Source organism: Monopterus albus, unplaced genomic scaffold (genome assembly GCF_001952655.1).
Source record: "Monopterus albus unplaced genomic scaffold, M_albus_1.0 scaffold29.1, whole genome shotgun sequence".
NCBI classification, from domain to species: domain Eukaryota; kingdom Metazoa; phylum Chordata; class Actinopteri; order Synbranchiformes; family Synbranchidae; genus Monopterus; species Monopterus albus.
The window spans coordinates 922,374-946,598 of record NW_018127909.1 but is presented as its reverse complement, the minus strand read 5'-3'; the positions used below and the strand labels follow the sequence as shown (position 1 = coordinate 946,598).

General features: G+C 41.2%; 2 protein-coding genes across 13 annotated transcripts in view; one reads left to right on the top strand and one right to left on the bottom strand.

Annotated features, from left to right (window-relative positions):
- Positions 1–18,604, bottom strand: part of ctnnd1 (catenin (cadherin-associated protein), delta 1) — a 25,371-nt gene extending 6,767 nt beyond the window's left edge. For 2 of the 11 annotated variants that reach the window (XM_020596056.1, XM_020596053.1), the window contains exons 1-16: positions 18,476–18,604; positions 12,075–12,222; positions 9,822–9,896; positions 9,589–9,714; positions 9,045–9,337; positions 8,870–8,960; positions 8,220–8,410; positions 7,853–8,105; positions 6,959–7,030; positions 5,799–5,949; positions 5,031–5,232; positions 2,783–2,900; positions 2,343–2,499; positions 1,638–1,655; positions 1,261–1,326; positions 366–493 (exon numbers count right to left, since the gene is read on the bottom strand). In XM_020596056.1, coding sequence (XP_020451712.1) covers positions 366–493; positions 1,261–1,326; positions 1,638–1,655; positions 2,343–2,499; positions 2,783–2,900; positions 5,031–5,232; positions 5,799–5,949; positions 6,959–7,030; positions 7,853–8,105; positions 8,220–8,410; positions 8,870–8,960; positions 9,045–9,337; positions 9,589–9,714; positions 9,822–9,896; positions 12,075–12,215 — 2,082 coding nt within the window. In that variant the 5' untranslated portion in view covers positions 12,216–12,222; positions 18,476–18,604. The other 9 variants (XM_020596057.1, XM_020596054.1, XM_020596055.1 and 6 more) reach the window with 9 other exon arrangements.
- Positions 18,605–20,593: 1,989 nt separating this feature from the next.
- On the top strand, positions 20,594–23,839 carry LOC109958008 (otospiralin-like). Of its 2 annotated transcripts, XR_002274622.1 has the most exons (3): positions 20,594–20,903; positions 21,346–21,421; positions 23,183–23,839. XR_002274622.1 is itself a non-coding variant. In XM_020596307.1 (2 exons), the coding sequence occupies exons 1-2, from the start codon at positions 21,358–21,360 to the stop codon at positions 23,362–23,364; spliced, it is 246 nt and encodes an 81-aa protein (XP_020451963.1). In that variant the 5' UTR covers positions 21,208–21,357; the 3' UTR covers positions 23,365–23,839. The 2 variants fall into 2 exon arrangements, 1 of the variants encoding a protein (XP_020451963.1); XM_020596307.1 differs by lacking the exon at positions 20,594–20,903 and having other exon boundaries at positions 21,208–21,421.
- The last annotated feature ends 386 nt before the right edge of the window (positions 23,840–24,225 follow it).

The following is a 24,225-nucleotide window of genomic DNA, read 5'->3' as shown; positions in this document are numbered from 1 at the left end:
TCTGCAGTGACAGCAACCAAAACAAAACAACGGAGTAGACTGAACATAAGCAACACACTTCGGGTGTCATTGTCTCCTGTTACCCCCAGATGGGACCGTCTCGTTGCAGAGAAACAAGTTCAGGGCTCCCATTGATTTAGCGTTATGGGGAGTTAAACATTTCAACACAGTGGATTCATGTTTATTATTATATTAACAATATAAACAATCTACGTACCCCCCCACCCCCCCGGCCGCGGTAAGATTGTCAAGCGTTGACCGGTCCGCAATGATAAAAAGGTTGGGGACCACTGATTAATGATGCAGTCCATTGGAATGATGGTGCTGCAGAATGAAAGAAGATCAAAATGGATAGCGGTTCTTACAGTCCAGTGGCCAGCACACAGGTTCTGAATAGCTCCAGCTGAGGCTTCCAGCACAATGGGGTTCTTGGATTCCTTTAGCAGAGAGGTGTAGATGCGAACCACTTCTGGCTGGTACAACAGTTCATAGCCTATAGAAGAGAGAGAGCGAGAGAGAAAGAGAGAAGGAGGGCAGAAGGAGAAGAAAGGAAAGTGTGAGGAAGGCAGTACAGATAGCAGGAATAAACAGATCAAAAAGGAGGACGAAGAAAGTGCAGAAGAGGAACAAGAAGATAGGAGAAACAAAACCTATAAGCAAATGTATATTTTTTCCTCTAATTACAACACATACTGTTAAAGTAATAACTGAAGCTAGATTTATACTTCTGTGTCACTTCATGTATGAGTTTGTCGGTTGGAGACAGTCACACAGCTGTTGCTTTTATACTTGTTTGAACATTAATGTTCTAAGGGGTGCTCAAACAACAAAGTACAGAAAACACAGAAGCAAAAGTCAGAAAACAACTGTCAGATTTTGAGCCAGGCTCTTAAGCCATTATAATTTTCATTTTAGGATTGGTATTATGCCACTTTATTAAGTGTGGATATTTTTCGGAGAGACCGTAACCGTTTGGGTTGAGAATTGGTGGTCCATCTAGGCGGGTAATGCCAATTTAGAAACTTACTCCAACCTTTTCAAAGTTGAGAGTGCTTGCTGGTGGACCAATTAGCAGGCAGTTACGAGTCCACTTGACCAAGTTGCATGCAAGACATGCTATCTTAACACAACATAAGATTTGAGAGGTGTGTGTGTGTGTGTATCGAGCCATCTGTGACCATTAGCAATCTACATTTACCCATAAACTCCTTTGCTACGCAGTTGTGAACAAGTATAAAGTAAGCTTGAGCTGGTCATTACCTTTAGCAGGTGTGGTCCTCTTTGGAATGTCTACTGTGTCTGCAGCTGCATCGTCTTCTTTCTTACCTGGAAGAAAACATCATCACTGCTGCATTAGAAACACACAAAATCTACATATGATCTAGAGAACTCTCTACTGTTAGAAGTTTAGTTTGATTGGATATGTGCTGTGAAGGACAAATGCACAGACTGAGATTTACATCCCCTACTTTGACTATGTTTTCACTACAACTCTAATAACTCACTGTGAGAAGGCATGCATGTTAGCACAAAGTATTTCAACCGGTTAGTTCAACTACAGCTACTCTAGTACTGCTGACACCAAGACAAATGGCAACAGAAAGCAAAGTGCAGACATGCACAGGTAAAGAGCTTACCTTTGGAAAACCACTCATCTGTAGTCCAGTGTAAGAAGGGCAGAGAAGAATGGAAAGGAGGGAGGAGAGGAAAAAGGGAGGAAGAGAGAGCACGTACTGTAAGAGGAAAACAGCCACACCTGAGCCACCCAGTTAACATGTGATTACATCCCAACGCCACTGCTGCCCCCACACAGAATCAGCAATGCGAGATGCCAGATACAAAAGGTCAAATCAAGAGTCCAAAGACACATCAGCTCATGTAATCTCATATTCGCACATCCTATCTGCTCTGTACAGTATGAAGATATGTTGCTGTGATGCATCTCTGTGCAACACATGTGATAATAATGAAATACACAGAAAGAGCTTTTATTTAGCCTCAAAGCTGATACCCAGTGAACTGTATCCGATTTAATAAGAATGTTGACAACCATTCATTATCACCATGAAATAATTTGATAACAGCATTAGCAAAAGGCAACAACAGTAGAAATGGGGCAGTTGAGAAAAAAATAAATCAATACGCTTGAGTGAAACAAACAGAGCAGCCTCTCTCAGTTGGGGAAATAGTTAACATTCCTCTGTCAGTGAGTGATTTTGTTTGTACAATTGTGTATGCACATCAGTATCACCTTTACTAGTTTCACCATAGTTTCATCTAGTGAAACAACCTGCCTCCTACTGTGTGAACAAACACAGTACATCTGTCTCTTTGGCACAGACCTTTGCCCTTGCGGGAGCTGAAGCAACTGCCCTTCTGACTGGAGGAGGCGGGGCCCTGGTTGATAGCCACGGCCTCCTGGTAGCGCTCACAGCCGGGGATTTCACGGTGCACCTGATAGGACAGGTTTCTCAGCAGACACACGCTGTTCTCTATCAACTGCAAAGATGGAAGAACAGGAGAGTGTAAAATATGTTTGTAAAATATGAGGGGGAAAGCACAGAATGAATAAAATTCCAAGCCTCAACAAGTTGAGATACTCACTGTACACCCATCAAGTCACCTACCCAAGTCATTACAGGTGGCCTTGTTTTATTTATTCTTTTAAATCCTGCATCAAGCTAAAACAACTCTGAACATTGCACTCTTTTCTAGTACTACTACTCATCAGGTCAATTTCGTTAATCCCACACTCTGAGGGTCAACTCAGAGTTCCACATACCTTATTGTCAACATCTTTACAGTCAATCTGGGATTGGACGATGTACATGAGGGAATCGACCAGTCCTGTGCACTCCCTCAGCTTCCTCCTGGCCTCCCTTCGCTCAGAACTCACATTTCTTTAGACAAGTGGAAAGTTGAGAAGAGGAGAAACAATAATATAAAACCAAATAAGGATTAGCAGTGTGAATGGCTGCAGAGGCAGTTAATAGGTTAAAAAGGAAAGGAAAGGAGTCACTACAAAAGGATTCCAGTGCACAATGCTTTAACACACCCCCCAAGAGTTGTTTGAATGAAAGTGCTGTTAAATCAACTTGTCTACAGAGTACAGTTGGATGAGATCAAGTTACAGCTGTGGACCAACTTCATCAAGTGCTCTTTGACTCAGTCCCAACTTAGAGATCTAACATAAGTGAATGGATGGAAAACTGAGGCACCAGTTAGTTTGTCCTTCAGTAACGTAAAGGAAGGAACATGAAGGAGAAAACTCTGGAATATATTCAGCCTTGGGCTTTTGTGCTAGCCTGTTTTCCTGGTGACAGACACTCCCTCTTGCACAATAACAGGACACATTCCTCTCTGCAGCAGGGGGCACTGATTTCACTCACTGAATAGCTCAGGAAGTTGATTTACACACTGCAGCAGGCCAACATTTATAATGTAAAAGAAGAGACTAAGTCCGATCAGGCCAACAAACACAGAGGGTCCCAGTTCTCTAAAGTTTCTACATTTATACAAGTCAAGTGTCAAGTCTGATCACTGGCAGTAAATCTGTGTGCAGGAGGGTAAAGAACCACACAGAGTGAGCACTGCAACCAGACAGACACTGATTAATCAGTGTTAGAATTTTTGCCACTTCACTAACTTTTGATATGGAGCAGTAACAGACCAGCTGGGCAGGCAAAGTTTATATATAATTTTAGATGATACCTAAAACCATTCTACCTCAGACTGCAAACATACATCGCATACAAAGTACAGACCCATAAGCTGTACATTCTACAACAGTCAATCTAGAACCTTACAGATGTCGTGAATGTTTTTGACATGCAGTGTTACATGAATAATGCTGGCCATGCGACAGACTGTGTAATTGAAAAACATGAATAATGCTGGCCATGCGACAGAGGGTTAGGAGACACGGGTTGAACACAGTTCCTTCATAGCAGAGGGAATAATAAGAGTTAGACTGAAGTTAAATGAGGCACTTGCAGATACACTACGTACGGCTTTGACTTTAAATTTATGTTGCAATCAACTAATTAAAAACCCGTCAAGCAAGCTTTCCCTCTGGTCTGTGAAGGTGTGACTCAAAGCAGATGTTTACTCAGTCTGCATCTACACTGAGCCGAATGATTTAGAAAATGTAACTTTCATGGTAGTGAATCTTTTGCAAACTGTTGACTGAATGTATCAGTGATATTGTGGCAATAAACTGTCAGTGCAACTCCAGTGTCATGAGGTGAACTGATACTGTCCAGACCATTTCTGCACATACCAAACTTTAGGTCTCCAGACCAACAAATTATACACACATACTTTCCCACAGCCGGAAGTGAACACTGTATTTAACCATGTGGTCAAGGGAACTGCATAGATAACAAACCTGGAGACTAGAACATACTGTTTACACTGCATAAGTCGATGGCCCATTGTCCTCTGCTTGCCTCCCCCAAGTAAACTCACAAATTCTTTTCTTGACCCTGTCATATCATGAGGACCTTTCCAATTCAGCCAGAAATGTACTTGGATAAATAACTGACATTTAACTCCACAGTGTTTTAATGAGCTCTATATAAAATGAAATGAGACATCCTGTTTATATTGTGACTGATGAGGGAAAGGCTTCTGATGTGGACAATAAAGTGATGGATCATTCCATTACAACTGACCTGCATGGTGTTTTTTGTGCTAATTGTCTTATCCAGCATTTACAACACATTAGAAATTATTATGAAATGTTTAAGTACAATATAATTTCTTGCAGAATGGGCCAGTGTATTCTGACTGGGAAGGACACATTAGGCATTCATATTCTGATTGCACCATCACTGATCATCTGTGGGGTAAAAAGCATCAGCTGTGTTAACTCGTCATTGGTCCTTTCCTCCTTCATACAGCCTACTGCTCTGCCAGTCTATTAAACTACCATCTTTCCACTTTCCTCTCCATTCTACAAAAACACTCCCTCCCTCCCTCCCTCCCTCCATCTGCAAATAATTAGTAGCAGTCACACAGCTCTGATCTACCTCAGGCAGCCTGCTGTGTTAGTGAGGGCCGTCTCCCATTCAAGATGTCTGGGCTTGCAGTTCTCCTCCCCTCCTCCTGCTCCGTTGCTCCCTCGCTCCCAGCCTGAACGGGGTACCATCACTTCATCGCAGAGAGCGTGCAGCGCATTGTCCACGATCTCCATCTTCACAGAGTCATGAGACGACAGGTTCCAAAGTGTCCCTGTGGGAAAAGCACAGAATTAAAAAGCTGGGAAAATGCCAGATTTAGAGTCTGCTTCCACTCTTGACTGTCATTTTAAATCTTGGCCTGTAAAAATCAAATAGAACAAAATTATTACACTAATAGGTTGGTAGATGGTTCTGTCATGGACAGTCATACTTCCTGATTTGTGGGGAATGCCAGCTCTGTCAATTTGAATTAAGCTTGTGGGAAGTCTGTGTATGGCTGCTACGAAACTTCAGATCATTACATTTGCTGCTCTTCTTTATGCGTCATTGTAGTAAATGAATATGTTTGTACCGAAAAGCTATAAATTATTGAAATCTTCTTAATGGAAAAGCTGACACATCTTGAGCTTACAAAAAGTACAACTCTAGGTGAAATGAGAAAAATCGACACTAAGCTGCAAACAGATCAAAAGAAGTGCATGATGGGAAAAGAATGAATGAACGCACCAAACTTTGTTGTTGTCGTTATTTGGTTGCTGTTTTATGCTGAATTCTTTTTTCCTTTCTTGCCAATGTAGGTTTAAATGTTTCCTACGATTGTGTGTTTGCATCTCTAACCTGTGATATTGTCCGTGAGGTCCTGGTTGTGGGTCTTCCTCAGCAGCCTGACCAGAGCAGGTACTCCATCACAGTTCTTGATGGCAATCTTGTTGTCAAGATCTTTGCTATACGAGATGTTCTTTAGTGCCCCACAAGCTGCGTAATGAACCTATAACAGATGCAATGCCAGCTTCATGAGCTATTAGTCCTAACTAAGGATCACTTATTAAAGAAAGCACTGGTTTCACATACATGGATTTACTGGAGTCGTAGAAAACAGTGTCACCCTTGTGACTGTTAAGTGCTATGCAAATTAAATGGGCCTCGGCTGGACTACTCATGCAAGTAACTGCCTATAATTAATGGCAAATTAGCTGTCCATGTGTTACACAATTTCATTATAAAGCAATGTTCACGTATTAGTTTAACTGACCAATCACACCGATTATCAAGAGATGCAAAGGTGTCAAATTTAGTCAAAAGGATAATTTTCATCCGTAAGTTCATGAACATCCTTTAATCAATATCCTGTGCCACATTCTGATACACTTCTACAAATAACTGTATTATGTGCCTTTTAAATTTGTTCAGCATCTTTGATAATACCACATTTTGTCCTATTTTGTATCTTGGCTTTACACACACAAAAAGCCAGTTTACAAAAAGAAAAAAAAAAAAAAAAAAAGGAAGTCACTGTCTGACCCATTTCTTCAGCCAGCAAGTCCTTCAACATGCACCAGACTGTCACTGGCTGTACAGCATGAAATGTAAGACTAAGATTCTGCCGCGCCTTGAGAGTGGAATGCATGATGTGGTTTGTCTGGTAATGCCTACACAAACATCAGTACAATTATGCCACAGCTTGTGCTAAATCAAAGATAATTTAAAAAAAAAAAACAAAGAACGTTTAGGCCAAAACCATATTTAACACAAATGTTGACATGCAGGATTTCTCCAAGAGAAGTCAAATATGTAGTCCTTATTTCTGTTTCTCATTCGGCAGAAACAGGGGGAGTGTCAAGGTCACCTTGTCCTTAGAGCTTGATTCAGGCCAATGAATTGTCTCACTGTTATATGAGGCCTTTAAGCCCTACTTTTACCTCACCTGGTCCAATTATAACAAACATCTACAAAAGTGAGATGGCCAGTAAGCCATAGGGAAAAGACAGTACACTGACCTCTTTGTTTGGATTGTCAAGCATAGAAACCAGCGCTGGGATGCCTTTCATACGACGCACATCAGTCTTCACCTGGAAGGCAAAATAGCTTACTTTTTAAAACAGCTCATCCGAACATAATTATGTCAACATCAAGCTATAAAACAGTAAAAGATGAAATGATCTACAAACAAGGAATAAAAGGACAGAGTACAGCAGGTCTGATCCACAGCTACCAGAAGCACTTGTTTGAGGCTACTGCTGTCAAAGTTGGCCAGTTATTAAATCCAAGGGTTCATTTACTTTTTCCACCAGCAGCGAATGTTAGTGTGTTCAGTAAAGAGACCACAACTGTGTCTTATTAGCTTAGTTTGTCTATACCAGCCAGGTCTTTGCAAAGGTTTCACTTACTTTATCTTGCCAATGCACAACCTTTTGCAGTATAATTACTGTTACTGAAAAACCTAGCTAGACATTTACGTTCTAGCCCTAGAAAACACATAATGTGCACTGACATATATGTAAACAGCAACAAAGACTCGTATGCAAAATCTGCCATTAAAAAGTTGCTCTCACTAATTGATAGACTCAAAGCATTTTTCTAAACAACAACAAAAAGATTCTCCACTGTCTACTAGCTGCATCAAAGTTTTGACACATCCACCTGACTACATCTTACTTCTTTTTTGGGAGAACTGTCTAGCTTTTTTTTAATATATATATTTTATCAATGCCTCATTTACTCTCAGAAAAAATATAGTAAGCTAATGTCTCTGGTCTTGGCCGTTTTGGCTTTCTCACCCTTGTGCCCCTCATAACTGCTTTCACTCAATAAATGTTATAATCTACTGAAGTCTACTATACTCAAAGTCACACTCCATAAAAGCTTTATACCACAATATATGCATCTCTTACTTTATCATTCTTAAATGTGAGATGCTGCAGGTATGCTGCTGCATTGCTCCTGACAGGGTCCAGCTTGTAGTTGAGCATGGCAACGACCTCTGGCAGCTCTGGCTGACGCCAGCCACCCGGGCCAGGACCTTTCCTCAGAGTGCCGTCCAATGAGGCCATGCTACCTCTTTCACCCTGGGCCAGAGGTGCTCCTCCCCAATAATACATGTCCCCTGGACCACTCATGTCACCATCCAAGGTGCCCTCGTAACTCCTGAAGACAGTAGAAAAGAACCATTACATTCTGCACACTCAATGATGGTGCACAGACTCTACATACATCTAAACATTACTCAAACTGGAGTTAGTACAAAAACACACAACATACCCAGTCCTGCGTGGAGGACCACGAGGGAAGGCTTGAGGATTGCGGGGCACAGTGCTATAATGCATCGAATGTCCCATGCCATAGTCAGGCTCATCGTAGCCAATGCTACGCTGATCATCCTCCAGGCCGTATGGATCTGGGATAAACCTTGGTATGGAGGACAGCTCCATGGCACTTCCCAGGCGGCCAACCTGCTCAAAGACAATACAATAGAATAAAGTCAAGAACACAACATGTCTTTTTTGTGGTTTAATTATAAAACTTTCACAACAGGGTCTGAGCACTCCCACTTATAATTTTGCTATCCAAGAACGTAGACATGACGGAATGTCCTTGTGTGTAGAACACTGTGGCCTACATACCCTCTCTGCCATATTCAGATAAACAGAGAACCAGACAGACAGCAACATGGGAGCACACAGGACAACACAAAAATGTGAACTTGCTTCTCTCTACACTTTTCTCTCTGCTGCAGAGTTTGGACAATGGTTTGACTAATATTAAACATAAATAGCATCTTATTAAAATCCTATTCACTTCATAATATGTAGTATGGAAAAATTAATATGTTTAGCAAGTAAATCCTGAAGTAACAGGCCATGGTAAAACAAAAGCACTAAAGTAGGTGATGCAGTGAATGCGGAACACACCTGTGGCTGAGCAGCATAGGGGTCTAGCTGGTTCCTGTTAGGGGCTCTGTAGCCTGGATCCAGAGTTCTGTAGCCATCTGGATGGACTGGTCTGGAGAGGGCAAGGAGAAAGGGGTTGAAAAAGAGACTGGGAATATCCAGTAGAGAACACTGGCCAAAAATAGTTTTATTGTACCTGTAGTGATCGTCCATGCGAGCACCCCTGCTAAGGCTTGTGTAGGCATCAGATGGGGGTGCAGTACGGTAGTCCTCATACCCCCCCGGAGGTCCATACTGGTAATTGCGGGGGACAGTGTGGGTAGGGTAGTCCATGGGCACGCCTCCTCCAGGTCCCTGCCTATAGACCCGGTCTATGGGTGTAGTGTAGCCCGGCACACCTGTCACTGAACCCCCACCATCCAGGGAAAGTGTGTCTGACACAGAGGGGATGACTGTGCGAGTGGTGGTGGTCTTTACCACTTTCTTTACCTTAAACAGCCAAAGGGAGGAAGCAGACAAGAAATTAGTACTTGACAATAACATTTACAAGAATGAAAATCTCTGTTACAAAGACAGAATCAAAAGAGAAAATCCCTAATAAATCATAACAGGTGCATAATGATACAAGACCAACTTTTTTTGATTGTTTGTTTACTTGCCAGGATGTCATTCTTTCACCTGGAGGAGAGCTGCCAACTGCACACTTTGCAACAATTATTTCTGTTTGGACGTCATGTTACCGTGGTTTCTGTGCGCCGTGTGGTCCCATCGTCGCTAGTCTCCACAGAAATTATGGGTGGGGTCTCCTGTGGTGCTTCCTCCACCGTGTACGTCTCATGCACCATCTGACCAGGCTCCATCCTGAACTACAGACAAATGTTTGAACATTTAAAACTAAAATTTAAGGAATGGTTAGGATTATACCTGTTAAAAGTGAATCAGGTGAAACAGAGGGGTTCTGAAAGACACCTACATGATGTGTCCCGTTGATGTAACCCTCGTTCAGTGTCAGCCTCTCTATGTCTGCATCACAAGGAAGGCGGCTGTTCTACACAAACACATGAGGGAATCCAACACACACAGACTGCTTAGAATATAACACATGCATCACACCACAAAGCAGCTGATGTTTTTCTAACCAGTGACAACTGCTCATGTACAGCACAAAAAAAAAGTGAAAGAAGCAACTTCCTTCAACTTTCATTTGAATTTTAATGGCACACAGCTTTATCTTGTGAAGCTCAGGCACTTTACATCTCTGCTGCCAAAACAAAAAAAAGCCTTTAGCTTTTTTTGTTTTTACACTGCATTATAGGGATGCATCTAGCTAATGGCAGCCCAACCGGAAAGAAAACAAGTGTGCTATTGTTAAAAACCAAATAAAAGCAACCAACAGCTGACCACTTTGGTTTGTGGTGAACAATCTGTACAGTCTGGCAAGAAAGTCTGCACAGACTATGACAATAACACTACAAAAACTCCACATGTATCTAAACATCAGGAACAAGAATACCAACAGCCTTTCATGTAAGCGCTCCCTCAAGCAAACAAACAGTGCAACACACTTATGAACTGTGTTGATGGAATAAACAGATGAAGTAAATTAGTGTGCAACAAGCAATGAATCACAATGACAAGCAGAGTGAGAGAAACAAAAGATATGTCTTTATGCCTGTCATGTGCCAGCACCAATAGCACTGCCTGTGGGGAGCAGTGATGGGTGTGGTGCACTTCCCATTCCAGCCACAGGTGGCAGTCCGTGCTTCTCTACTGACATCATCTCCGCTGCTTAAGGGCATATATTGGGGGGGGGGGGGGTTTAAACCAAAAACATACAGTTGTCCCATTACTGCCAGAAAGGTTGTATTTTCACATTAAACACAAACAAATCATCTAGCACCAAATGGAAATAGTTCTTGCAGGAGGAGCAAAGGCAACTTTTTAAAAGAGACACTGAGCCCAGATCAAATAACTAAGATGCAGATTAAGTAAATGAACACAGTCTTTAGTATAGGCTAGGGTTCAGCTAGAGAAAACAGTAGAAAGAGCCAGGCAGATGTGAGCATGTGGGAACTTGTCAGGGAAAACAGAGGTTGTGTTGGCTGCCTGGGAGAGTGACAGAGGCATGCCGAAGCCTTAGGGCTATGTGAACACACAGCAAAGAGATAAGAAGTAGCACAAGCCACATTTCTCTCCTGTTCTCACAATAACCTGCTTCCACCTATATTTGTGCTTTTTATGCGACATGCTCCAGTGAATGTCAGCCTCCATACAACAGTAACAAACAACAGCAGGAGAGTGAATGAGTGGGAGAGTCTGGCTGTTTATTAGACTGAGTTTCAACAGGTTGCCTCAGAGCCACAAGAGTGTGCTGTACAAATTGTGTATGGCCATTCATGCACACTAATGGCTGTGTGTAAATAAGGAAGAAAAAGAATGAGCGAGCATGGGCGTGTACACCTGCATATCTGTCTGAGAGGATATCTCTGAGCATGAGGTCACTCTGAAACAGGTACCTGCCTCATACATGATAAAGAGGGTGTGTATGCAAACAACTTTCATTATGAAACTGACTCAGAAATCAAGAGCTCTACCAGCTGATGAAACGGGTAGGTCTGGACAGTCGCCATACTGAAAAACCAACTGACAGACATTTTCCTTACACAAGAAATGAATTAAACCAAAGGAAGTAGATGGTTGACATACTGTAGCTACTGGAGTAAACACTTAATAGTCCAGGAAAACAGCAAAACATCAAAGACATCTCTCTGCATGCAAACAGACAAATCAATACAAGCATGATGCGTTGCAGTGGGTTATTAAGCTTGCTTGGTGGAGGGATACAAGTGATGATGGGAAGACTTCTTTTGAATGAGATGATTTCTGAGAAACCGATTGTAGATGGAAAATGTATGATTAAAGCTGCGAGGAGCAAGAAAGGGTGTAAATTACCTCCTCAGGAAGGCTTCACTAGCTTTATTTGACTCAACTTTTAAATAAATGAAAAAAAAAAAAGAGCTACACTTAAACACAAGTGGAGCCTGACTGAAACCTACAGAGGAGGTATTTTTCCCCAGGTCTGGTTTAGGGTCTGCAGTCAGCCAGTCCATACAGATGGGATGGGGGTGACCATGGAGATGACGTTGGATTAACTCGACTCAAAGGTGAAACTACAAAAAATGTACATGAGGGTGGGTTCAACGGGGCAGGGTCTGTTCCGTGTTACCTGCATGTTGGGGAGGGGGCGGGGCAGGGTGCCAGCGCACGACCTCCGCTCCTCCTCCAGAGCTCGGCTCAGCATCTCAAACTGCCTCTCCTGCTCCCGCACCGAGGCCAGCAGGGAGGCTGTGCTTGCACACTGCTCCATTCACACGCTGAGAGCAGAGCATAGGGCAGGGTCAACACCAGAGAGCAAAAAGTGATTTAACCAACATCACCACAGCATAGAGAAAATCACCCAAAAATACATACTTTTTTTTTTTTAAGCCCTGGCACAGTGCACATTTGCACACACAAAAGAAGTGTTAATGAAGCTGTAGGAGCTGACGCAGGAAGGATACGTTAAAGGAAGATAAATGAGGGAAGAGAGAGATATAAAGAAGCAAGTCCAGATACAAAAGTACAGACAAAACAAGAGCGAGGACAAACAGCAGGCATAGAGAGAGAGAGCACTCACTGCTTGAGAATTAATCTAAAAAGGTGATTACACAGTTCAAATTCAAAATGGGATGAGCATCAGAAGGGCAGGGGTGGGACCAAACTAACGTTACTTTTTCAGTCCATTTCTTCACCTTCTGCTACACAGTAAAAATAGAAAGAAAGTGTGATATGTGAACACAGCATGTTTTCAGCAGCAGTGTGTGGAGCTTGTTAACACTTCACTTCAAGGATACGGAGAAAGTGGGGAAGAGGGAGATGAGTGTGAGAGCATTCAGAGACATTAAAGAAACAGTAATACACCTGCAAGTTACAAGACAATCTGCAAAATCCTGAGGTGTTTTGAATTGGTGGGGTGTGTGCTCCACAGCAGGGACAGAGATGACAGGACTTGTTTTTGTGCATCAGTGTGTAAATTAAATTAGGACCATGTCTTGTGGTCAAGCTTTTTGATAAATCTTATAGTTATGCTTTGTGGTCAGCGGGGCTGCCAGCATCAGTACAGACTAAAAAAAAAACACACACACACACACACACACACACACACACACACACACACACACACACACACACTCGTACATTCCACTGTGAGATTTAGCATGTCATATCCTGCCCCAGCTGTTGGAAGCTGTTCTAATAAGGGAGCCCTTCACTCTTTCATTGTGCTGTTCCCATTTGTCTCACACCAACGCCTTTTCTTCCAAGCAAACATGTCAATCCTGGGGAGCAGGCGCAGTTAGTACTTTCTCTGACCCAATCAAGGACACCACAAACCGACAAATTGCCTCTTTAGTGGATTTTACTCACAAATTGAAAGATGGTCTGAAATAATCTCCAGTAAAGCTAAGCGTGCATTACAACTTAAATCCAATCCTTGACAAGCCAACAAATCTTTGCTGAATCCCAAAACACAACAAGAACCAAAAGGTACCGGTAACTAAATGTGGCACCAGGCTACAAATATGTGTGTCAGGTTTTACATTAAGGACCATGATTTTCAACTTGTCGATAAAGTACTGACGCCACACATCAGATAAATCAGCATAAGCCAGTCTGAGCTGTTCTCAGCAGGCAGCCCTGTCAAAACGTCAACCCTTATTTATGGGTATAGAATAAGAGAAACTTGTGCCTCAGTGCAACACAAACAGACCCACACAAGCTCCAAAGCAAAGTCCCACTGTTAACATTCTTGTGGCACCATGCAGTTGCTTGAGAGTGTTTTAAAAGGCTTTAGCCACTTACAGACAAAGCATTAGCAGCAATGCAAAGCTGTGTCTGGTAATGGGTATTACCCCGCTAAGCCACTTACAATCCTAAGCCAACACACAACACAGATGTACACACACTGTTAGCATTCACTAATCAGTGAAAACTTTTTTTTGAAGTACACACTCAGTTTGCTCGTTTATCACCCAGCGCCCACTGAGTATTGTGACTGCAGTGCATTTCATGTGCTATCACTGCTATCTCGGAAACTTAGTGCAGGTTTGGGCAGGCTGACATGCACTCTGCTCCAGTCGGCACACGCACACACCGGTCTTTCTAGAGTTGTGATGACACTCGCTGGCATAATGCATTCGTTAGCTCCTTACCCTAACAATCACAAGTGCCCACCTAGCCCTTAACGTAACCTCAACCAAGTCTTAAACCTCAAAACAGCCCTATTAAGGTGTGAGAACCAGAAGAAATGTCCCCACATTGATGATTTCAAACTGAAATTTGTCCACATAACTTGACAGATATGTACACACACATACACAGCTGAGTTGAAGTTATGGTAAATTGCTGTTGTGGCTTGGTACTGTGGTCTGCTGACTCAGCCTCACTTGAACGGTCGCACAGAGATTTAGCCTCTGTGTGTGTGCTTGCCTTGGCCCACATCCAACTACTACCACCTCTACCATCCTGTCTGGGAATCATGAAACCCAACCCCTCCTCCACCACCACTCTGCCATGTGGCCTACAGTATGGGCACAGTGAGGTTGCTGGAGAAGATGGAGTGCACATGCCCGCCCACAGAGACTTTTCATGGACCTCTGAAAGGCCAGCTGCCTAATGTACAGGGCACCAACTTACTATTCTTATGAGCAGCGTTACAGTACTCGAATCCAGATTTTCAGGACTCATGACTCGATTCAGGCTTGAGCACTGATGACTCAGGCTTGAACATTGGCTGCATTCAGAATCAGAAGTTGGATCTGCTTTATGGTGTTGACATGAAAAGTGGCTGCACATTAGAGCTTGTTCCATACATTAGCTATTTAAAAATGAATGAAAAATGCTATTAAATGTCTAAATTGAGGGGTAATAATAAATTACAACAGAATTTTCATGACCCTGTCCGTCAAAACGACGGACAATGATAAAGTCTAATGTGGCTTCTGCAGTACTCTGTTAGAAAGTTTGGAATATAAAATAATGAGAGCTGTGTCAGTTGTGTTTAATGTAGACCTTGATGACTGACTTATTCTTTGGTGACTCAGACCAGACTACAACACTGCTTATGAGTAAGGAAACATGCAAGCAAATGTACTTCAGAAGGCAAAAAAAAAAGACCCCAAAAATGGGCTGTGAGTTATAGTACATGGAGCTGAGGATAAACCTGGATATAATATTGAGACAAGGCTGGATATCACTGGGGTGTCTAGCCTTTTATCATGATAAACCTTTAGTGCTGTCTTCTACAAAACTTCAATGCAGCAACAACCAAATTCAAGTTCTAGCTGAGTAAAGTGAGCATTAAATACCTCTTGGCTTTCATATCCACATTACAAATGAAGTACTGTATCAAATAAGAGCTTCAACCAATTATTATTTTTATTACTGATCAAGCTGTGGTATTTCTGAGATTAAATGTTTAGTCAATCAAGTGTCAAAGAAACCTGAGAAAAATCTCGATCACAAGGTCCTAGAGCCCAAGGTGGCATCTTTGTGTCTCTTGTTTTGTCAAATCAAGCCCCAGACACTGAAAGAAACTCAATTTTCATTAAAGTTTTCTATTGATCAACTGATCAATGAAATTCCTAGTTGTATTAGATCCAAAGTCAAAGCACATGTGAGTAAAACACTTGTTTCCTCGCAGAGTGAACAATGAATAACACAATAATCAGAAATACAAATCTCTGATTAGTTAGGGATTTTATACCCCTCAAAACCTTTTAGAAGCCAATATCTCTGCACTGCTGCCAGTGCCGTTCAATGAGTCTGGGTCACAGGCAGCTTCGACAGCACCTCTCCACATTAAGACAAGTTTTGAATCATATTTCTACAATAAATATATTTGAGAAAAGTTCATTGTGTAGCTTTAATGACCATGATTAATGTTGAGTACTAACTAAAGTGATCACGAGACAAGATTCACCAGTATCTGAGCGGCTTCCCCCTACAGCAAAACAATTTCCTAAGGAAGACTGTGTCCCCATCGCCAATACCATCATATTACTGATAGTCTAGTGAGGTACAAAGCCAAAGATAGTGAAAGACTATGTAATGTGGCTGAAATCAATACCATTATTTTCAATATCTATATATCAAAACATGACAAATGGAACAAAAATTAATGAAAAACAATCAAATTGATTATTAATCAGTCTAATGCAGTGAACTACAGCCCACAAAGACAATTTAAAGAAAAAGTTTTCTTGGTTTATAGTTAAATGGTTACAAAAATTCATTTGAACCACAAAACTTTGTCAAAACAATAACACATTACATCATGAGTACCACTGAAAGTCAAACTAATTGTCACTCAGCTATAAGATAACCATATTTAAGTCAACAAAGACATCTAGCCAAATAGCTACTGTGTCCTTGTCTCCACTTAATCAATAAACGAGATGTTAAATCACAAAACAGAAATTCAGTGACAAAACATTTCAATATATGTAAAATGCTTAAAAATAATATCACTATTATGAAAAATGGTCAAACAAACTGGAACCCAATGACCAGCAGCAGCCAGGAAAGACTGACTACTGGTGAAATGCTAACAGAATGTGGCCACCACTTGACAAAGAAGTTGGTTAAATTGCAGCAGTGAGGACCATAAAAGTGCAAATGGAGCCTCAACCATTCCAAGAAGTTAACCACCGGCACTGAGAGCGGGTTCTGTGCCACAATTTTGCTTCAGCTTTACAAAACTTTGCACTTTGATTTCATGGAGCATATTATCCCGCCCTCACTTGCATGAGCAGTGTGCTCACTTTTCATATAAAAACATTACAGGTGTAGCCATTGGAAGCAGAGAGAGAAAGAGAAAGAGAACAACAGAGAGAGACGAGACAGGGAGGAGGAGCAAATAGAAGAAAACCCCAGCTTCTGTGTGGAGAGGGACACACCCGTGGTGTGTCCCGAAAGCCTGTCATTACAGAGGCCCATAAATGATAGTCCTGGTTAAAGCAACTAGCGGAGCAGCAAGACTTCAGCCCCCACAAACAACACAGCTATGGAACAAATTCTACACAGCCAAAGAAATGTCCAACTTGTGATCGCCCCTTCTTTTAACACCTTACAGAAGGGACAACTGTGAATAAACAGCTTGTCCAGACTTGCTCACAATCTCCTCTGTCTCTGTTCCAACAGGTCAAAGCAGACATGCCTGCAAGGTAATTACAGGAATATGCTAGGCATGTCTATGCTGTACTGAAGCTCACCAATCAGCTGACCGTATCAACCCACTATCAACAAATGTTACTTTAGACAAGCTGTCAAATGCCTCTCAGGTTGGTCTGTATGCTGTTACTGTGCAATGATTTGTAAGGTAACATAGAAACTACAGAAGACAGTGACTACAAGCTGCAAGCAACAAGCTTCCTCCGAAGGTGATCTACTAAAGCAGACACAGCCTGGTCTCTCAAAGTGATCAGGCATCCGTTGACACTCGAGAAGGGTAAGCTGAGAAGGTGTCTGTGTTGCAAGACTACACAAGGGACTTAATAATGAGGCAACAAACACTCCTGCCACTTTACCACACCCCACACGTCCCAGACCAACACAACTGGTTCCTGCTTTTGTTCCTCTCTGCTTCCACCTCCACCACAAACCCCGTCTCCCTCTACCTGACAGACCACTTCAAAAGACAGCTGCTGAAACATTAAACATAGTAAACTGGCAAAAAGGCACAGTCACCTGGAAAGCACCGTGCAGCTCCACAGCCCACGGAGAGCGGGCGTATTTCAGGTATAATACATAACAGGCACCTGATAAGCAGTCAAAGGCTGGACTTTGACTTCCAACTTATGATCTGTGGCGGGGCGGGGCGGCCATTTCCGTGTACTCTCACCTGCCCTACATACCGCCCAGGTCAGATAAAACTGGCGGAAAAGTCTACTAAAATACCACTTTTTCCGAAAAGCCTCAACAACTAACTTAAGGTCATGACGTCAAACGCATCCCAGCCACCCACAAATCACAGTCATATAATAAGCTGCCGTGTTAGCTAAATAACGTGGCTAATTCACGGTTTTAACAGTGTTGATATCAACCAGTTTAAACTGCAAGCCAAAGTGGTGTTAAACCTTTCCCAAGTCTCACTCTCTGTTATATATTAATCAAGTTAATGAATGCAATGCGCCAGTGTTAGCCGTTAGCTTGCGCTACATTAGCTCGCCTCATACTGCTGCGTTAACAACAGCCAAGTTCACCAAATTAAAAGTCACTCCTACTTCCACCTGCAACAATTCCCAACCAGCTGTTCCGAGCACAAAACACCAAGAAACGGGTCATTACCTATGCTGGAGACGGTTATGCTTGGTTTTCAAAGTCCATAAGTGTTTGCGGGGTGGACTCAGGCCTAACCGAGCCGACTGCTGCGCTGATACAATCCAAACCCCGACCCGCAAGCTCGGAGAACAAGTGACTGGCGGTCGGAGACAATAAAAACAACTCGGCGTGGTCGGACAAACAGCGCAAAACTGAGCAAATAAACTGTGCACCGTAAGAGCACTCAGTAAAGGCGGAGAAAACACCCACCTATGCAGTTTCCTCTCCTCCTTCCCTCAGCTTGTTGTTCGCTCTGCTCTTCCTCTCCGCTGGGAGGGGGGTCTAGCTGAGGAGAGCACAGCAAAGAGAAAGGAGCAGACAGCACGCAGTTACTGAACATACTGTATATCGGCTATAGCCTATTACTTTTTCATAAGTGAGCTCATGTTTTTTTATTTACTAGACATTGATGATGGTCTTTATTACTTAAACAAAAAAACTGCACTTACATTTTCGATTTTTTTGCTTTTGATTTATTTATATGTTATTAAACGATTAATTAAACAATTAGCCTGTATTTACTGCCCTCCACACAAAAAAAGCTATTTTAGAAAAGTTGTAACTTTGATTTTACGGTTTAGCCTATATAACCAATCCTGTTATCTCTGATTCCAGCCATCAAACAATTAAAGCAATTGGAAATATCTTGTCAATGTCCTTTAAAATTAACTTTCAGTCAACTGAAGACTACCCTTCATTTCCACCTTGATACAATATGGAGTGGCTGTAGTCTTTGAATTGTACTGCAGTTAATACTTTTCGTACCTCAGAGAAATGCCGCCATCTAGTGATATAAATTTAGTACAGCATCAGAGTGTTTTCAAAGTCCTTGGAGTATAGTTCAGTGAGAGGTTATTTTGCTTGAAAATTGTTTTTCAATTTGAGTCAAGATAGAAGATTTTGTTCAATTTTAAACTTTAAGATTAGACTTAAGACGTTCCTTTTTGATAAAGCTTATAGTTGGGGCTGGCTCAGGTGACCCTGAGCCTGCTCTTAGTTATATAGGCCTGGGCTCCTGGGGGCCCCCCATGATGCTCTGAGTTCTTCTCCTCTCTGTGCATCTATATGCCACCATTACAGGCCATTAACTGTGTGTCTCCTCTCTCCCGTAGTGTGTCCTCTCTCTCTCCCTGTACCTTTCTGCAGGTAGCCCTGGCTCTGGAGCTCTATGTTTCTGAGGAATAGTCACCAGCCACATCAACCTGCACAGTGTTTGATTGTTTGTTGTTCTGTTTGCTTTGTCTTGTTGCTTTTCTCTGAATTACTCTGCAAATGCAGTAGTAAGATAAGCAGTAACATAATCCAAGAAAGCAAATGGGATGTTCTGTATGTTATTTTTTGTGGATTTGATAACATCTATGGTGAGGTGAAGTTATGTGGAGATCAGCAACACAGGGATATTTCTTCAAAGAACTTAATATCAAGGAGTTACCTGCAGCTCTGCTTTCATCAGGGAGCCTTAGTTTTCACAGCTTCTTTGTTTTATTCAATAGCAAACCAAAGGTGTGCAGGGATCCATGACAAAAGAGCTTTTAATTCCAATACTTTTCAGGAAGAACACAGTACTACAATTGCATGCACTTCAATGCAGCACTTCCACCTTAACATCTGTGTTTATGAGGCTCAGAATGTTTCAGTTTTTGGTGAAATATTTATAAGTGTATAAATTCAATTATGTTTATTATTGAGGTCATAGTTAAAGGTGCGGTTATACTGGACTACATTATATTCAGAGGTGTTCCTAATATTCTGACCCTCTCACTCCATAAGTTATGGTTTTAAACATAAAGAAACTATAACCACTGCAACAACACATCTAAATCTCTTAGACATTTAACAAAAATCAAACCTCAGAGTAGGCGATATGGCAAAACGTGCTTCAAAATCACGTCTTGTGATGAACACCGTTTAGAAGGAGATTTATGTGGCTAACTTTCAGACGTACTTTCATTATTGCTGTTTACTTTAGCATTTGAACAGCTTATGAACATAACGGTGTTAAATATGTTTTACAAAATAGTTTTAGGAGCTAAAAGTTGCAAAAAAAATTTAAGTAGTGTAAGTAACAGGTTTCACTAGTATTTATGAGAGCATTTCACTCGTGTGTGTAAAAGCCTTTCACATATATGTGAGGTTTTCAGTATAACATATGAATGATTTCCTACTGTATGTCACTGTGAGAGGAGATTTTTCAGTTGTGTATACAACACATTGTACTAGTGTGTGTGAAAGCTTTTCAGTACTTTGCTTGAGAGCATTTCAGGGCATTAACCAGAGATTTGTTCTGAGTTCATCCTGCTCATGAAATAGATAAATACTGATGTTATTAGACTTGTCAGTGCTGCTGATCACAGTGACACCAGCACAAATGTCCATCATGTCAACTGTTAAATTGTTTTGAGGAGCAGCAAAGCAGGTTTACGTTAGAGAAAGTCTTCATCAGATAAAGATGTGTTTGTGCAGCTTCTGTGAAAGCCAGAAGGCCAGGGTTCATTCCAAGCATGTAGAGGGGAGGTGTAAGAAGAATGAAACAGGACAAACAGTCACATGAAGAAACCAAAGAGCTATCAGCTGACCGTCCAAAAACATCCAGAGCTGGAAGCATCAACATCAGAGCCTCATCCGGATCCAGATCCAGGTACCAAAGCTCCAGCACAACTAGTAAAATTAATTTACAGGCATTTTAAAGGTTCTTATTTGGTGATCTAACATAACTGCTGTCATATGTGTGGAGCTGTCATTGTCATCTTATGGGACAATGAAGAACAACGATCCAAAACATGCTGACTGTTTAAGTTTGTAGTAGCTGAATGAGACTGGGTGTATGTTTGTACTGTGAACAGTATTTTAATATTTACATATTTATATTTGCACCTGAACAATGACTTGTTCACTTGTTAAATGAAAATTAGCCATTTTTTTCTATCTACTAGCTGACTCTGCAGCTGACTCAGCAGTTTGACATGTGATGCAATCAGTGTAGTTTTTCTGTAATGGGTTTAAAGTCCAGTAGAAACAGATAGAAGAAGTTGAAATCAAAGAATGATGACAATGACTGTGTGTCTGTCTGATGTCTTCAGTCCAGCTGAATCATGAAGAAGCTGCTGAGCGTCTTTGTCCTGCTGAGCGTCCCCATGACGCTGCTGCTTCCGGCAGGTGAGACTCAACACCTGAAGACAAAGAAACACATCAGTGTGATAATCAGATCAGCATTCATGCACACACCTCATTACACACATTTACACTGTTTCTAGAATATGTTTTTGCTGTTTCCATTCAGTTTTTATTATAAAATGTGCATTATAATGGATGAAACAAAGACATGTGAAAGACAACAACTGGATGCTGGAGAACGCTGGTTTAATCTTTGCTTCTTAAAAACAGGTTTAATGTAAAACCTGCATCTGAAAGGTAACCAGTAGCTCCACCTGTCAGGTCAATGCAGTACAGAAAAAGTACAAATTGTCCCTCTGATATGTAGTAAGGTACATGCGTCAAGTAACCGCTTTACTTGCACATTTTGGAAAAACTGTTTTTTTCTGAAGGGCTGTAACAGAGAGAAACAGATGAGTTTAATAATGTGGACACATTCTGAGGTTAATGCTCATATGAAACTGCAGATGTTGAAGATTATTCATATGTTTGTGTTTCGTTGTATTGTGTTTTATACCAGTCACAGTGAACAGTTCATCAGCTGTGACGCTCAAAAACAATTGTGGTGTTTGTGCTTCATCAGCAGGAGTCTGGCTTTTGTTTGTGAATATGTTTTGGAGCCATGCAACACATTCAAGCCTAATGGATCCATGATTATCCTCAGCATATAACAAATAAAACTGGAACTTATTATAAACAGGAACCATGGTTGTTATGTTAAATGGCCCATGACAAGACCCACAGTTTTATGAGGACCACCCTCTTTATTCTGTTTATTTATTTTAGATTTATTTTTACTTTTTATTTTTTCATTTTTTTATACCTCAGCAAACATTTTTGAGCAGTCTCAACAACCTTCAGCAATTAGGCAGTGTGGCTGAGGCATAAGAGGCAAAATCCAGGGAAAAATAAAACAAATACACTTTAGTTTACACTGAGAGTTCACATTAATAAAGTGAAGTCAGATTATGTTTCTGCTACATTAGAGCAGTTCACAGGAAGACGTGTAGAAATCATCCTGACATGTTTCAGGTGGAAGACTGAAATCTCTCATCAGGAGGTTATTCTCAGAGGAGTCCTGATGACAATGATGAAGCAGTGTGAAAACAAACTGAGAGAGAGCATGTGAGACCAGGACGAGGTCTCACACTGTCAAGTTTTTCGCATCACAGAGCTTCTCACCATTTTCCCTCCTTGGTGAACTCTGCAGGTTAAAACACAACAGACACACAGGTGAAAGAAATAACAGTGGAAAGACACTGGAGAAGTTACTATGTCTGCACTATTCCAGTTAAAATATGGGGTTTCTCACTTACCCGCTTTGTTTAGAGTATTACACATCTCTTTTCATCAGTACATATACCGTTGTTTACCTATCTATGGAGGAGAAATTCATATTAATTAATGATGTTGCGGTTCGTTGTGTTGTCCACTTTCATATTCTTGCTAAAACATGCCAGGTAGGATCTGAGGTATTGTCACTGTTGGAAATGCAGCTTATTTGTCAGTGTTCTTTTCTTTAAGCATTGTCCAGGCTTCCTGACCAGTCTTGTGTTAAAAAGCGCTCTCTAGTCTGTGCAAGCTGAAAACAAATATTCATCTTTCAGAAAAAAAACATGCACAAACACTAATATGACTGTCAGGATCCGGAACCTGTGATACATTTAAGATAAACTGCTAGCAGAGACATGTAAGCATCTGGGAACTGTGCTACAAGATACATTTCATTTAAACCCACTTCAGTCCATTTCAATTCCTTTGCAGAGGGAAGACAGAAGCGTGATGTCCCTAACTGGGCAATGAGCTCCTCTGACTTCTTTGGCTGGGTGGAGGAACTGAGGAAACACGCTGGCTACGACCAAATCCAGGATCTGGCCAGAACCTTCTGGGCTCATTTTCCCTCTGCAGACCGACTCGGGTATAGAGCCCATGAACCGGATGAGTAGAAGCACAACAGGAAGTTTGCTTGCACAAGGAGGATTTGTTTTTCTTTGTAATAACAACAATAATAATAATAATAGCAAGGTCTAGCCCTTACTATGTAAAATGTCCTGAGATGACATCTGCTGTGATTTGGTGGTATACAAATATTGAATTGAATTGAATTGAATTTGAGTTTGTGATGGAAACATGGTGATGATTGAGGACAGGGACAAGAAGAAGAGCAGACTAAACCTTCACCAAATGATCAGCTGAAGCCTCGTGTTTGACATGTTTGAAATGTTATGGCTTCTTTTGAAATCATTTCAATGCAGAAGACTGTGGTGTTCTGAGGTTTTACATTAGAGATTTTTAACTGGACATTAGCATTAAGTTTGAAAGCAACAAAAAATCTTTTACCAACAGTAACATTACAGATGAATATTAAAGCAGGTGAATTTAACTATATAGCAGCAAGTTCACCTGTAAATTATTGTAGATGTGTCTGTGTGCTTTAGATTAAATGAATAAACTGCAGCTGCTTGTTGCTTTTAATGTTTCCTTTCAGTGTCATTTCTTTACTTGTACATGGCTGAGATAGTTTTTAAAATTCCTAATAACAAAGTTTATTTATTTTTATCATTTAACAACTTCATGTCATCTGGCTTCATCAAAATGGCATTATCACTAGAGCTGTTCTGAACACTAATCAATAATTCTGTTTTCTGTTTGAACAGATGGTGAAAAAATATCTGACTGAATATTTAGGTGGTGTTTCTAAACAAACCTTCAGTCATATACAGTATATTTTTCCAGAGGTATCACTGATTTTGTGTGTGTGTGTGTGTGTGTGTATGTGTGTTGATAGCATCAAAACATACTTAAAA

Bases quoted from the DNA above. Each gene is read 5' to 3' on its own strand.
- LOC109958008 (XM_020596307.1), top strand. From the start codon at position 21,358: ATGAAGAAGCTGCTGAGCGTCTTTGTCCTGCTGAGCGTCCCCATGACG. The intron at 21,422-23,182 runs GTGAGACTCAAC...ATTCCTTTGCAG, and splicing joins GACGCTGCTGCTTCCGGCAG to AGGGAAGACAGAAGCGTGAT.